Here is a 13,406-nt window from a genome sequence, read left to right as displayed (position 1 = left end):
GGCACGCGGGCCTCCCTCTGCTGTGGCTTCTCCCGTTGCGGAGCCCAGGCTCGGACGCACAGGCTCAGCGGCCATGGCTCAGGGGCCCAGCCGCTCACGCGGCATGTGGGATCCTCCCGGACCGGGGCACGAACCCGTGTCCCCTGCATCGGCAGGCGGACTCTCAACCACTGCGCCACCAGGGAAGCCCAGAAAGAAGTTACATTTTAATTTAACCCATATTCCAATTAATGGGGCATATTTCACAACTACAATGTATGTATGAGATGAGCAGTGGTATTCACATTTTGCATGTGTGTGTATGTACTGGTGTATTTCTGAGTGCTAGATGTGAAATTGTGGGAGTAAGTTAAAAGCAAGTTTGTAATTTTAATAGATAGCTGCAAAATTTTAATTCTAATTTGACCAGGCTTTAACATTCCAAACACTTTGGTGAAATTGAGATTGACTGTGTACAGTAGAAGCTGATGGTTTGGATGTTAAATTAAAATTCCCAGATGTGGATGCCTAAGACTGATCCATTGGGTTTTTCTAAGCCCCAGATTCAGCTCACTTATCATGGTCACAAAAATACCCTGATGGAAATGCCTACACCTGAGCCAATAAATTCTCTAAGCCCCAAGATTCAGGTTGTGTAGCAGGGTCGCAAAGGAAGTTTGGGATATAAATTAGCAGCTGCTCTCCATCCCTGGGGTATCTGTCTTTTTCACTTCTTCAGATATTTGTTCATCCCATTAAATCTAGCTCTTCTAATGTCCTCTACTAAATAATAAAACCATTGTCAAAATTTCATAAATCCCTTACTGACATTACTACCTCACCACCCACAATGAATCCCAGCTGAAATTTGGTGATTGTTTTGACTCTGGTAATTACAATGTTTGTCAGCTTCCAGAAGTGCAATGATTATACTTTCCACTTTTGTTGTGTCTTGTTAGCTTTACTTCCTCATTGACAAATTATAGATGGGCTTTAATTTTTCCATATCATCTTAGGCCATGTGGCCTATACATGTTAGTCTGTAGTTTAGTAAAGGACCTTAAGAAGAAAGAGCAAAGCAGTTAAATAGCTGTTGTTGGATGTGTGTTTTCCAAAAATAACCTATGGGAATAAAAATCGCTACTTCTCCACCAAAAATTCCCATTGTGCAAGTGTGTCAGTAACTCTTGAAACATGAAGACACTTTCTTTGCAGAGAAAAGAAAACATTTATTCACTCATTCATTCATTTGTCTGACATGTATTGAGAATTTACAGGGTGCCAAGCCCCTATATGATAATGTACATTATACTCTACTCCCTCCACCTCCAACCTGGATACTGTGTCTTCTGCAAATATGGAAAACCTACCAAATATCAGTCCTCCATGCTTGAAGGACTGATATTTACACATCTGTGCCCGAGATTAAGGATAATGAAATTCAACCACAAAAATGATTAAGTAATGTATAATTGTAGCGTTGGAATTTATCAGTTTAGAGTGGTTGCCTCCATATTCACCTTTCTTTTGATCTTCTTGTAGACATTATTGTTATTGACTGTAAATGTCTCAGTATTTTTGCTCAGTGGAATGTGGCTTGACAGATTAATTATATGTTATCAGGCAGTTGAAGATCAACTAAAGATATGTGGCCACAAGAGGGATGCTGATGTCTTTGAGCTGTTTCTTTCTCAAAAGTAAGTGTGCTTTATATGTGAAATAGAAGAGCATCATGTTATGTTTCATAGATTCAAATGTTCTCTTCCATTGTTTTCCCCTTCTGTGGATAGGCAAGTAGCACACGCTCGTTGGCAACCAGAGTCTCTATTGGAGATGCAGGATCCTGAAATGGATAAAAACGAAGATTATGGAGTCAGGCTGAGTTTGAATCCCAGTTCTCTCTCTTCCAGCTGGGTGACCGTGGGTGGGTCACAAGCCTCTCTGTTAGGGTTGTCAGGTTTAGCCAATAAAAATATAGAACATCCAGTTACATGTGAATTTCAGAGAAACAAATGAATATAATTTTTTTAGTATAAGTATGTCCCACACTGCATTGGGACATTTGTTGTTTCTTTGAAATTCACATATAACTGTGTATCCTGTGTTTTATATGGCAAACCTACTGCCTGCATATAACAGTACTATCTGCTTCACAGGGTTGTTGTGAAGATTAGGTGAGTTAGTAGAAGGTAGAGAAGGGTCTGGTACACAGTAAGTGCTCAATCAGCATTAGTGCAGTTAATGTTACTACTACTATTAGAGAATAATGACTCATTATACCACTATACTATAATAATAACCCCTATTATACTATAATCTCTACCTAACAACCTTTATACTAATTTTACTGGTAAGTATGAAACTTCTCCCTTATATAACTTCTTTATATCGATTTCTTTGTTTCCACTCCAACTCCCCAAGGTGGCAGACAGCAAAGTTGGGTTCTTCTTCTACAGAGAAATCACGGTGCCTGAGATAGAGCCCAGGTGGAAGAGGAAGTATGTGTTCCGTTAGATGCAGACAGCACAGGTTTTACTAGCCAACAAGTGACACCTGTGTAGTCACAGTTAGCATTTTCATCGTAATGACTGTATTCCTACTCTTCTTTCCCTTCTTCATACTTTCTGATCTCTGTGAATTCCATGTATTATTTTTAAATAGACTTAACATATTTCTACATGTACGTAATATTCGGAACTTAGCTGCTTTTTAAAGAAAATGTCCTACTTTATCAATGAAGTTAATCACTTTATCTCTAGTGATTTGAGGAAATCCTTTATTAATAAACATATTTATTTTGTTTTATATTAATATGTTTTAGTTTATTAGTGTGGTGAATAATATTTAGAATAATATTTATTTCTGTAATGGCCCTGAATCTCTTGGTAGTAAGGGAATATATAGCTGACAAATATAAGATTTTTTAAAATATACATCTTAAATGTATATTGGAACACGTATGGTGGGTAATTCTGACAAACTTAAGGTCATGCTTTGAACCTTCCTATAGATCAGTTAGTTTTATAATAACAATAAATATTTTTCTTGTCTTCAAAAGATTGCATCTCTAAGCCTTTCATGATTTTAAAAACTGTACACTCTTGATCACTAAGATAAGTAGATAACAATAAGAAAAGCTTTAAAACACTAGGAAAAAATAGAAATATTGATCTTCTGACAGTGGTAATTGGTGGTCTTCTCAATTAGAGGACAATACGTTTTGAATCCTAAGAATACTAAGTCATCATTTAATCCACTTGGGTACAAGAAATGTTTCGCAGTCCAGATGCCAATAAACTGGGTAAACTGGGTTATTTGCCTAAGTCTTTGTTGCCCTTGGAAAATATCCTGTCAGTGTTTCCTTGAGAAATCATGCAGCACATATACTGTAACAACAGAGTTGACGTATTATTGTCAGCACGAGTCATTGCCAGCATTAGTAGTAGAATTTCCTATCATTTTCTTCCATTGGCCTCACCTTAAAATGTAACAGCGCATTATTGATTTAGGATGGGTTTATATGCAGAATAAACCCTTCTGACTTGAGTTAAATTCCCCTCAACAGTAAGCCACTTTATTACATTATCTAATAGCAGGAAGTTCAGCACCAGTACTACTAATACAAGAAAATTAATGACACTTATTTGGCACAGTTGATATTTTTAAGCATTAATATATTAAAATAACTTTCCTGGGAATTCTTGGAGAGATACTCTTAGTGGGGCTTGAGTTTCTCTGCTACCATGTAGTGATTGCTTTATTTTTCGTAGGAAATAATGAAGCTAACATAATATCATTGTTGTCCAATGCAATAGTTTAAATGTGTCAGGGTCCAAATTCCCCTCCCAGAAATTAGCTACACATCTACAGTGAAAGAGGAGAATGCATTTTGTGTGTAAATCTATTAGAAGTTGCTTTGAAGAAGCCTAGAATATTTTGTTGTGCCAGGGAAGTGCTCGAAGACTAACGGTACATGTCAAAAGGACAAGGTGGGCTGCTTGAAAAGTCTTTTGTTTGGGATAATTTGAGAATAAAAAAAAAAAAAAGTAAGAAAAGATTAAGAAAAAACTATTCAAATAAGAAAGGTGGAGATGAGAAGGAATGAGAGAAATAAAGGGGAGGGGAAGATCTTTTTTATAGAATACCAGCTAATAAATGTAAAAAGAATGAGAGCATTAGAAAAATTACCATTTCATAATACCAAATCTACTGATTCAGGTAAAGGTTATTAATCAAAGCTAAAGCCATTAAATAAATAGTTATTGGGGACCACTAATCTGTTCTCTGCAGATTGGCGGTTACAGAGGGGAGAGGGATTTGGGGGTGGGGCATGATATATGTGAACGGGATCAAGAGGTACAAACTTCCAGTTGTAAAATAAGTCTTGGGGATGTAATGTACAGCATGACGAATACGGTCAATAGTATTATATTAACTTTGTACGGTTTCAGTAACTGGATTTCCTCTGGTGATCATTTTGCAGTATATACAATGTCAAATCACTCAGAGTTTTGCCCCAGATATTACTTTTCAATGATAAAATTTGTACTTTCACAACGGAGAGTACTGGCAGATTCCGCCTTAACCAAATGACTGAACTTAGCTTCACCAAGAATGGGACAAAGTGGCATCATTTTGCCTCCCGGTGTGATGCAGTAACTACCACCTTTGTAACTGAAAAATGATCTACCTTGAATTTAATCATGAGGAAGCAATCAGACAAATCAGGAATGTGAGACATCTATCAGACAACTGTCCCGGACTCTTCAGGAAGTAAACGTTAAGGGCTTCTCTGGTGGCGCAGTGGTTGAGAGTCCGCCTGCTGATGCAGGGGACACGGGTTCGTGCCCCGGTCCGGGGAGATCCCACATGCCGTGGAGGCTGCAGAGCCTGTGCTCCGCAACGGGAGAGGCCACAACAGTGAGAGGCCCGCGTATCGCAAAAAAAAAAAAAAAAAAGAAAGTAAATGTTAAAGTCAACAAAGAAGAGAAGGTGACTATTCTAAATTTAAGAAGACTAAGGGGTTATACCAACTGAAAATGCAAGGCATGAATGTTGATGGGATTCTGGGTTTAAACAAAGAAAAAATCTATAAAAGAAATGTAGGAGCAACAGGAACAATCTGAATATTAATAGTAGTGTATTAGATGATATCACTGAATTCAATTTTAATTTTCCTAAGTGTGATAATGGTATGGGGGTTATGCAGGACAGCGTCCTTATTTGAGGGATGTGTGTGCTGAAGTATTTACGAATCAGAGTCTGCAACTTATTTTCAAATGATTCACCAAGAAAATTATCAACGCACAAATAGATATATTGTATATATAGATAAGAGAGTGAGCATAAATGTGGCAAAATATTAAAAACTATGAAGGCATGCACTGTACTATTCCTTCAACTTTTCTTAGGTTTGGAATTTTCCAATATAAAAAGTTGGCGAAAAGGGTTTCTTTTGTTTAAAAATGTTGTTTGCATGACAAAAAATGTTTTCATAAACATTTAAAAAAATTAGTCCCTCAGTGTCCCAAGGTTAAATATAATTGTGAAAGGATGTTGCTACAACAAGTTAATAAATGTAATATTAATTAACATTAGTATTTTTTAAAGTGTTTAGAAAAGTGCCTTGCACACAGAGTGTGCTCTATAAGTGTATAGAGACATATATGTGTATATACCTGGCCTGGGCTCACGATTTCTGTCCTAAGAAATAAAAGAGATCAGAATACTCCAGCCCACAGCAGTCAAAGGGCCAACTATCTGCAGAGGCTATGCTCTCTTTGCTGACAGCTCCTCCACCACACCCTACGTCTGCCCCTTCGCTGAGTGAGCTGCATCACCAAAAAGACTCATGACCACTTGGGCAGCTGGAGTCCTGCACAGTTCAAGAAAGATGGGTAACATTTTTGACCCCATATTTAATAAACAACAAAGGGAGAATAAAACACTTAACCCAGTCTCTGTCTCTTGGTGTCCTACAATTTCCATGTCTTAAATCCGGTTTGGCCAAGATCTGGACAACCTCAAAGTAAGGACCCTGCAGGCACTGTTGAAGCAGGAGTCAAGGCTGTTTCCCATATTTACCTTAAGTCCCATGTCTTCTGCACTTTTCTTCCTCTGCTCTCTCCTCAGTGAAATCTTTTAAAATTAAGGTCCCCCAAAATTCAGTCATAATGAGGTATAAATTTCTACTAATGTCATAAAATTCTCTTTTAGTATTCATTTTACTAGCTGACAAAAATCTTAACCCAAGTGCATGAAGTTTTGAAGACGGAATTTAGGAAGTTAGCACATATAAGAGTGCCAGTAATTTTGAAAGGACAGAGAGGCCTTTCCAGTTCCCCCAGAGTCATACTACATAAGCCACCTTACCCATGAATGAATTAATCATTGCTAATGTTCGTTTTTTGTTTTCGTTTCCAGGGAACTGACAGAGGTCATTGATCTTTCTAGGTTTAAAAAATTAAAATACTTATGGCTACATCATAACAAGGTAATATGATATTTGATCTTAAATGGTTCTATAATTAAATTGCTATCTTAATTTCATGTTTTTAATAGAACTGATCATGAAAAGTATTAATACTTTATACTCCTAATTTTAATTTAGGTAAGAAACTTTATATATATAAACAGGTATATTGAATAGCACGATTTGTGAAATGTTATCAGACTGGAACTTTACTTTTTTCTCCCATGTGCTTTCAAAACTGCTCAGTGGAAGCTATTGCTTCCCAGTTTCCCGGAAGAAAACTTGGGCAGTCTCATGACCTTTCTTATCTCTCTTACGTAGTTCAAAAGCTTACAGTCCATTTTGAGACATAGTCATACTCTCAGTTCAGAAATGAGAATGTGGAGGTGAATATGTTAATTCATAAATGAGACATCCCTCTATCTCCCCTCCCTTATCCAGCTAGGGCTGACTGCAGATGGCCACCTGCCTGCTTCATTAGCAAGGGGGGTGTGGTTGGTTGTTTCCCTTGCCTCTCACCTCCACCCTAGCCTTCTCCAGGGTTGGTATGGAATGGGGAGGAGTGGAGGCAGAGGAAAGGCAAAGGAAAAACAAAGTTTCTATTTGATTTGCACCCTCTGGTGTCAACATGTTCAGAGTTTACTTCTCTTGATGGGTTATTCAGAAGCTCCCCTGCTAGGTTCCTCCAACTCTAATTCCTCTTCGCTGGCCACTCCTGACCTCCCTTTCACCTTGTATCCCAGTGGTACTTACAACTGAGCATCTCCTGGCCTTGGCAAACTGCCCATTTGGGCAGGATCCTTTGTAAAGTGCCCTAGATCAGCATTCCTCCAATGGTCCTGCATGTATTTCCCAGAACTCACACACCTTTGTCCTGCTGTCAGAAGGATTGATTACCTCCCAGTTGCCACCCAGACTGATCCAGCTTCTTCAGGAAGTGCCAGGCACTAAGCCAACGTGTCCCCAACTGCAGGGAATGCTTTTCAAGGGCACTGAGTGTGGCCCTTGAAGCTTTTCTTCGAGGCTAGGGTTTAGCTGGCAGTGCCTCCTCTGTAGTGGGGTCCTGAGTGGGGCTCCAAGCTCTCTTCAAGTCATAGAGCAGGACTGAACTACAATTCAGGCCAAAACAATCATTACAGTTAGTCATTCTCAAATTTCTAAAGTTGGACTTTCCAACAGCTTGTATTTTGTTCATTATAAATTGATGACCCAATCTTAGCATTTTAAATTTAAACTTTCAAACACCAGCTGATTAAAAAATAATGATTTGAGTTTTCAGTAGTAGTCTGCTTGTCAAGCAATAGTCCAGATTCACAGCATTGAATCTTTAAGCATCCATGTTTATGAAAGTATTTCAATATTACATTGCATTTTCAGTCCGTTCTTTTAACCAAGTGGAAAATGGAAAATGAAAGTTTTTCTAGTATTAAGTGCAAGCATAAGTTTCATAAGCTTAAAATAATTTCTAGGAGAACAAACACAAATACATTCAAGGCCCAGGCAGCTAACAACTGAAATGGAAAGTGCACACACTACTTAAGGGCATACAAGTTCAAAACTCTTTTAAATACCCTGCCAAAAATTATCCTGGGTCACAGTGTGTGACCTCTGATTAGAAAAAGATGGAACTCATCAAGCATGGCAAAAGTGACTAATCTTTGCTTTTCATGTGTGTTCCTTGTGGAGTTCAGTATTCAGTTTTGAAGGAAAGAATGTACAAATGTTGGCAATATTTCTAAAGGGAGAGGTATAATTAGGGATTTTGTAATATTTTTTGGCTTTCTTGTAGTGGACACCGTCCCACCTTCAGCCAGTCATTGAATTTTCACACAGTTGAATTACAGATACATTACGTACATAGGAAGGGATTGCATACACTGTCAACTATTTTACTTTCTTTTGTTTTGGAAGGGGTGGGGGGGGGAAAGGTGCAACAAAGGGCTAAATTCTCTTCTTGTGTTTGGTTATTTATGCTCAACATACTATATTATTTCCAAAATAACCATCACTTAACTTTGTTTTTTAAAAATAGACATTTATTCCATATAATCCTGAAAGGATATCATATTTGAAATAAGTTTTAAGTGGTCAGGAGGTGAGTGAGTAAGCTAACGTGAGTTTTTCTATTGATCAATAATTGACTGGTTGCTAAGTTACCTGAGTATTCACACTATGAAAAATTAAAATCTTATTCAGGATCCAAAACTCTAATGGGCATATTACCTATGATAGTACTTCATCAAAATTCACATGGAAGATTTTGGTTATTACTTTTCTTTAATATCTAGATTATATTAGGTGGACCACTAAGAAGTTACTTTGCCAGAATAGAAATGGTATGAAGAATCATGGTGAAAATCATCAACATCGACAAAGGAATACAAATATTTAGAATTGTAATGTTTTGTTAACAATGATCTGAATTTGTGACCAGCATTGTTCTTACATTATATTAGGCTACCCTTTATTTAGGAACAAGTAAGGCACAAAATAGTAAAATAAAATGAACACACCTTTTTTTGTTTATTCATTTATTCAATCAACAACTTTGTTGAGATGTATGTACTGACCATTATTGGTTGTCCATTCATTATCCATTCTATTCTTTTACCTATACAGCAGAATCTGGGTTAAGGTATTGGTACATACTTCTTTTTAGTCAGGTAGGTGGCTCCATTCCCAGTTCCAAGAGGTGGAGCCTGAACTGTTTAAACCAATCAGGATAATCCCATCTTCCTTGTGAGTGGCTAGTCAATGAATTGGCTCATAACCCGGCTGTCGTAATAGATATATTGGAGGTAGCTACTGGGAGGCTTCTGTGAAAGGTTTCCTTATTCCTGAAAAAGAGCACTAGAAGAGAGGTCCCTTGTTCCCTCTGGATGTTTTCTTGCCTGGCCAGTAAGCCAGGAACCATCCTGTCAACTTGTGGATGTGTCCAACATTGTGAGAAAAGCAGAGCTCAGAGAAGCATTGAGATATTCAGACTGAAGCTCTCACAACCTCTGGACTCCTTGATATGTGAGATAATAAGTGTTCTAATTTATGTGCCAGTTTGAGTTGAGCTTAGGAGTTACTTGGAGCCCAAAGCATCCTCTGTAATATGGTTTATTCTGTACTTGTAGGCTACTGATAGAATATAAAAATAAATGTGATGGTGCCTGCTCTAGTGATAGAATTAGGAAGGGCAGAAGGTGTGGCTGTACTCCTGGTGAGGAAACTGTGGTTGCAAACTGCCTGGAATGGAATGAGAGAAAGCAGTGGTTTGGGGAGACAAAGGATGAATGTAGTTTGGTGTGCTTGGAGCCTAACATGCTTGAAGGGTGCACACTTCTCCCCATTATTATGTAGTGGATGATAAAACTGGAGCTTCTGGTCTGACCTGGAACCAGCAAATTAGATAGGTACAAGTTGTTTCTGAGGACGTGCAATGCCCCAGCCTTCCTAGGTTTGCTCAGGCTGCCCTGCTTCCTTCATTATGCTCTCCGAGGATTTGCTTTCTCCTTGTACTGCATAGATATGTACTAGTCCTGCAGCTCCTCTCTTTCTGGGTCATCTGTTTCTAATCTCCGCTGATGTAATTAGTGGGAGGCAGCTGCTCTTAGGTGCGTATTAACTGAGGCCTTCTGAAGACTCCCTGCCTTGTCTCATCTTTTAGCAAGGCTGACTGAGGGAATTTTAGGTCAGTTCATCTTCTCCAGCTTTCCTAAGAAAAGAAGCTGGGTCTGCTCAGACGAGTGATCTAAGTGATTTGCATTTTATACTACAGTTTCAAAGGTATATAGACATTTGATCTGTTTGTGTTTTGGGTCATTACCTCAAAATTTTTCTTTTACAGACGTTTAGTAGTGAGCTCATAATATTGTTGTCACAATGCTGGTATCCTTCTATTTCTGGAAGACCTAGCGTTACTTGGGTATATTTCATGTGTCACAGATTAGAGTAAGCATTTGATGAGAAACCTGTATATAACGCCTCACCAAGCAACTGTCCAAAATGGAATCTGAGTTTCTACCATGTAGCAAAAACTGAACAGTTGACAACTTTTACAAACTAAATTTAAATAAAAATACCTATTCTGGCAAGGTCATTGTTTATAAACGTCTTCATCTAAAACATAATCAAAATACTTATTTATAATAACATTTTCCACACTAAAATAATGTACAATAATGTATGGTGTACTATACACCAACTTTTTTTTTTTTCTTTTTTCGGTACGCTGGCCTCTCACTGTTGAGGCCTCTCCCGTTGTGGAGTACAGGCTCCGGACGCGCAGGCTCAGCGGCCATGGCTCACGGGCCTAGCCGCTCTGCAGCATGTGGGATCCTCCCAGACCGGGGCACGAACCCGTGTCCCCTGAATCGGCAGGTAGACTCTCAACCACTGCACCACCAGGGAAGCCCTATACACCAACTTTTGATCCAAGTCATATAGCCTTGAGTTTGAACCCTTGCTCTGTTGTCTTGAGAAAGTTGTTTTTTAACTTCTTTTAGCCTCAGTTTCCTCCTAGGTAAATAAGGGAACGAAACAACATGGGCTATTGGAAGGATCATATTAGATAATGGTGAAAACATCTAGCTTAGTGCTTGGGTCATAATAAGCACTTAAAAGAGGGCTTCCCTGGTGGCGCACTGGTTGAGAGTCTGCCTGCCGATGCAGGGGACACGGGATCGTGCCCTGGTCCGGGAAGATCCCACATGCTGCGGAGCGGCTGGGCCCGTGAGCCATGACCGCTGAGCCTGCGCGTCTGGAGCCTGTGCTCCGCAACAGGAGAGGCCACAACAGTGAGAGGCCCGCGTACCGCAAAAAAAAGAAAAAAAAGATATGCTTGTCCCCTTGACTCTGAACCAGCAGTTCTCAACTAGGAGCGACTTTGCAACCCCTGCCACACCTCCCACACACAAGGAGAACATTTGGCAATGTCTGGAGACCTTTTTGATTTTCACAACTGGGGTGTGTGTGTTCCTAGCATCTAGTGGGTAGAGGCTAGGGATGCTGCCAACCATACTACAATCCACAGGGCGGCTTCCCCAGCCCCCCAACAAAGAATTATCTGGCCCCAAATGTCAATAGCTGTAAAGGTTGAGAAATCCTGCTCGAAAAGAATGCCTCCTTAATTTTAAATTCATGCTGGTGTAAAATTTTCCCCACTAGTACCTCAGCAGTTACGTGTAAGAGCTTTACCTTGAATGTAAGTGCTCTCAGCTCTATGAAAAATAATAATGGTTAAATAGTAAATAATAAAAGCTATCGTTTATTGAGCCCTTGCTATGTGCTAAGCCCTGAGGTAAGATACATGATTTGTGGAATGTCACATTCAGCATAAATCCTATGGCAGTCCTTAGACTCAGTAGTACAGATTTTCCTAAATGATAATTATAATAACATTTTACTTTAACAATGGTTTGAGTGTCAGAACAATCAGCATGTCTTCCAACTCCCATTCCTACATCTTGACTTCAACAACGTGGTACATTGCAATGTCTATTTAAGTCCTGTGAATTCTGCCTTGGAATTATCTCTCAATTCCCTCTACTTTGCTCTTCTCCCACTGTTATTACTCTACTCTGGGACCCATATATTCTTTGGAATTAGCATAACACCATTTTTGTTCATCTCTTGCTGTTATACTTACTATCCCCTCTAAATAGTACTCTTCCCTGTCATTTTTTTTTTTCCAAAATAAAACTGGGCAATAACACTCCTCTGCACAAAATCTTTTATTAGTTCCCCAAGATTCTCATGATCTGGCCTTATCTCTTTTCACTACATTCCTCCCATTCATTTCGCCCCAACAAAAGGTACAATCTTAAAATTCCAATAATCATGGTCCAAAGATGTTAATGCTCTTGGGAAAATTATTATTCTATAGTCAAGATGAAATGGTTGAGTTTATTAGCATTCTTGAATTAATGTGTAACGCAAGAGAAATTAAAACCTCAACTAATTAGAATGTTCTGTTAATGTGCGGTTGAGCAGGCAACTGGGAAAAAAGAGAGAAGAAAAAGTCGTGGTTTGCCCTGGTGTTCTCTTTCTAGGCTGATGTTAGGTGTGGCTCTCGTTAGATCAGGGAGTGGATGGAAGGTAGTGAGTTGCTGTCAGGAGGCCAGCAGGAAGAGTAGAAAGGGATATGAAGCCAACTGGGACCCACCCCTCACTGTGTTGAAGGGTCTCTCCTACCTGGGGGAAACATGGCTCCTTTTGTGACTTAACAAAGCTGAAGTGCAGTTACTGGTGGTTCTCCTGCATGAGTGCTCACGTAATTAGGTACAGATGAGACTGTGAGACAATGAGATGAGCAGCACATGTGCCTTTTATAGCTTCATAATTTGTGACTGTTACAAATATAAGAAAAAATTAAAGAAAATTCATTAAAGAAACCCATTTTCAAACTTTGATTACAAATCTAAAATAGCTTTTCTGAGATACAAGAGGGCATGAGTAAAATTTCCAATAAATCCTCACTAAATCAGACAGGTTGGCATCTGTCTATCTGAATCAACCAATCAAAGGTCAAAACAGTTCTGTTTAACTGACGACACTAGTTACTGTGATAGGCTTTAATAAACATGTAAAACTAATTTACAATCATAAGCATATATTTCTGTATATATAAATTAGGAAGCACTTGATCAATAACTATTTCATATGATTCTTCTCCCTGCTAGATCCTGTATTAAGCCGTAAATTTAGCCTTGTTACATTTAACTTAAGGGCTGCTTTTAGAACATACCAGCCCCACGTTAAGACTCTACCATGCCTCATCCTCATAACTCAAACAAATCTGTCAATTTCTATTGAGGTTATAAAGTCAATATTTTTAAAAAAGTAGTGGGATTCTCCTTGCAGGGTAACAGAAACATTTCTGAATTCAGTTTAAATACTCCTATCATGTACTTTAATGGTGCATTTGAGGAATTTTCAAGAGTGTTTTGACTATTTTCAATTCTTACAG

At 38.8% G+C, this 13,406-nt stretch overlaps 1 protein-coding gene across 1 annotated transcript in view; it reads left to right on the top strand.

Moving 5' to 3' along the window:
* The first annotated feature begins 1,388 nt into the window (after positions 1-1,388).
* LRRC72 (leucine rich repeat containing 72) overlaps positions 1,389-13,406 on the top strand; it is a 35,746-nt gene continuing 23,728 nt past the window's right edge. The window contains exons 1-2 of the mRNA XM_079931756.1: positions 1,389-1,676; positions 6,403-6,472. Coding sequence (XP_079787882.1) covers positions 1,570-1,676; positions 6,403-6,472 — 177 coding nt within the window. The 5' untranslated portion in view covers positions 1,389-1,569. The remainder of the gene's footprint in view (positions 1,677-6,402; positions 6,473-13,406) is intronic.

Source organism: Stenella coeruleoalba (assembly GCF_951394435.1).
Source record: "Stenella coeruleoalba genome assembly, chromosome: 9".
Taxonomy (NCBI): Eukaryota; Metazoa; Chordata; class Mammalia; order Artiodactyla; family Delphinidae; genus Stenella; species Stenella coeruleoalba.
The sequence above is the reverse complement of the archived record's forward strand: the minus strand, read 5'-3'. Positions and strand labels throughout refer to the sequence as shown.